General features: G+C 38.3%; 1 protein-coding gene across 15 annotated transcripts in view; it reads left to right on the forward strand.

The window, feature by feature from the left end:
• The window catches only part of FOXP2 (forkhead box P2), a 543,660-nt gene that overhangs the window by 502,229 nt on the left and 38,931 nt on the right, over window positions 1-2,500 (forward strand). For all 15 annotated transcript variants that reach the window (XM_057304321.1, XM_057304320.1, XM_057304317.1 and 12 more), the window contains 2 exons: window positions 339-426; window positions 2,093-2,176. In XM_057304321.1, coding sequence (XP_057160304.1) covers window positions 339-426; window positions 2,093-2,176 — 172 coding nt within the window. The remainder of the gene's footprint in view (window positions 1-338; window positions 427-2,092; window positions 2,177-2,500) is intronic.

Raw genomic sequence — 2,500 nt, forward strand, 5'->3', positions numbered from 1 at the left:
TAAGGTGCCCTTTTTTTAAAAAAAATGGCATGAGTATATGAAATACATCTAGTGATTTCTACTATTCTGTAAATGGTTTGGGGAAATATTTTTTTGTAATAACTGATAAGCTGAGAGACAATGCCATTTTTCTGCCATTTCAGGGGCCTCTGTATATGACATACATAATTTTCACTAAACACATAGCACATTTAACTTTTCTTTGTATAGTTTCAGGGTGTTCCTTTTTCCCCACCGTGGAAGAAAATATAGCTTCGGCATCGTGCTTTTTAAGGGGAGCATACACCACTAACATGGACGTTGTTTGACATTGTGTTTCGTGTTTTGTGTCTCCTTAGGCACCTTAACAACGAACACGCACTGGACGACCGGAGCACGGCACAGTGTCGAGTGCAAATGCAGGTGGTCCAACAGTTAGAAATACAGGTTTGTTGGGTGCTGTCTTCATGGACCCCTTTTGCAGATTTCTGGTGTGTCACATTGAGTAACGGGAAGATCCCGAGTCCTTTAACACAATGACTAATAGAAATACGTGGGATTTTCATTTGTTTATAACAACAGCTGCGACTAATGAATCAGGGTGGGTTGCTATAGTTTAATGACCTTATCACTTAGACCTGTCTGACCTTTAGACCACATCATGTAGATTTGGGTATCCCAAAAGAGTCAACTCTAATTTTTTTTCCCTAATAGAAGTTAGGCTAAACTCCACAGCTGGATACGAATTTATCACTGAGACAGTTTTCACAGGAGCCGATCTTCATGTGTTCCATGACATTTTATAATGTAGCAAAAAAGTCTTTACAGTATCATGCCTGTAAGATACCACCCTGAAAAACCCTTTTTTTTCTTTTCTACCTCTACTTTTTTTTTTGATTAAAGGACGTGCAAAGATTCATAAGACTTACCTTTACTAGAATAATGGCCAGTCACCTATAATACCATGGACAATAATACATATGTGTTGTTTCCGATGCTGCTGATTTAAGTTTAAAAACACTTCTGTTAATATTGAAACAGAATTTGGTTAAAAAATAAATGGAGCTCATAAAACTGATCAGAAAGCAATCGTACACCCTATCATCCCTGTTATGTTTTTACCAACCCTTTAAAGCTTTGGCTAATATTTCGTCTTAAAGATTATTTTTTTCTCAATCAAACCAATACTTCATTTCATTTAATTAAATGTACAGTTTCTTTTTCTAAACACATTACTATGTCTTAAATTGTTTTAAATTCATCACGTCACAGCTGTTTTCCACAGAGCTACTGAACACATTTTATTTTGACCTGTAAAATAATCAGGAACACGTAAAAAGCATCGTGACTGCTGCAGTTCGTAAAGCTTTTGGTAGACCTGTTTACCGTTTATAAAAGGTAGACTAAAACACAAGAGTTTCGCTGATGATCCAGTCTGCAGTGTGACCAATTACGCCTCTTTTCTTTTTCTTTTTCTTTTCTTTTCTTTTTTTTTTTCCTCCCTCTGCTGTGTCTGACTGATGGAAAAGTAAGGTCCGTCAGTTGTAATGAGACCCAGTGCAAGTATAGATGCCGACTCCCGTGGCAGAGTTCAGCGTTTCACACTGCCTGGTCTCTGTCACTCTATTGAATTAGATTGATGATGGCAGATTGCAGGGGGCACTAACTGGACCTCAGTGGGAATGCATGAAGTGTGTAGACAATCCTGGCAGGCACTTCGCTTTGAGAACCCTTCACCCCTTCACAGCTGTTGGCACTAGTCCATTGCTAACAGTGTCCACAGGACTTTAAAAGACACCGTGGGCCTTCTAATTTATGGTTTCAGTAACTTGTTACTGTCGAGGCAAGTGTGACCTCAATTCTCTTATTGACAAAAAGATGAAGTGTTATTTGTTTTCTCTGACCTTTTAACATAAGGAAAGCTATAAAAGTTTTCCGCCCCCCCCCCATAGCCAAAGTTGCATTTCCTCCCAGATAAGTTCCTACTGACACAAGACTTTTATATGCAGGAATCATTACTCTGAGACAAGCTCAATGATAAGATGTATCACGGCCATAAAATAGCTATATCAGTCATTTCTAAAACGCTTCTGATCTCACTCTTTCTTAACAGCTTTCTAAAGAACGCGAACGTCTTCAAGCAATGATGACCCACTTGCACATGCGACCCTCAGAGCCCAAACCATCTCCCAAACCTGTAAGTGCATATTGCTTTATAAACAGTAAATAGCTCTACCGATGTAACAGACTAAGAAAATGAACAATTTAGCGACAGTTAGAAAACAATGAGTGTGATGAAAAATATGGCAATAAAATGAAAGTAAAATGCAATCGCTTGTCAAATTGTATGTTTCTTTTAAAGTAATGCTATCTTTTACAAAATCTATCCAATCTACACCGTGGGTGACACTAAACAAAGTACACCTATCAGCGCACAAATCACCGCCTTGAGGCTGAAGCCAGACAGAATATCTTTCTGTGATAGGTTTACAGATATGAGAAGGAAACCCACTTTGAGCAA

Source organism: Ursus arctos, unplaced genomic scaffold (assembly GCF_023065955.2).
Source record: "Ursus arctos isolate Adak ecotype North America unplaced genomic scaffold, UrsArc2.0 scaffold_3, whole genome shotgun sequence".
Taxonomy (NCBI): domain Eukaryota; kingdom Metazoa; phylum Chordata; class Mammalia; order Carnivora; family Ursidae; genus Ursus; species Ursus arctos.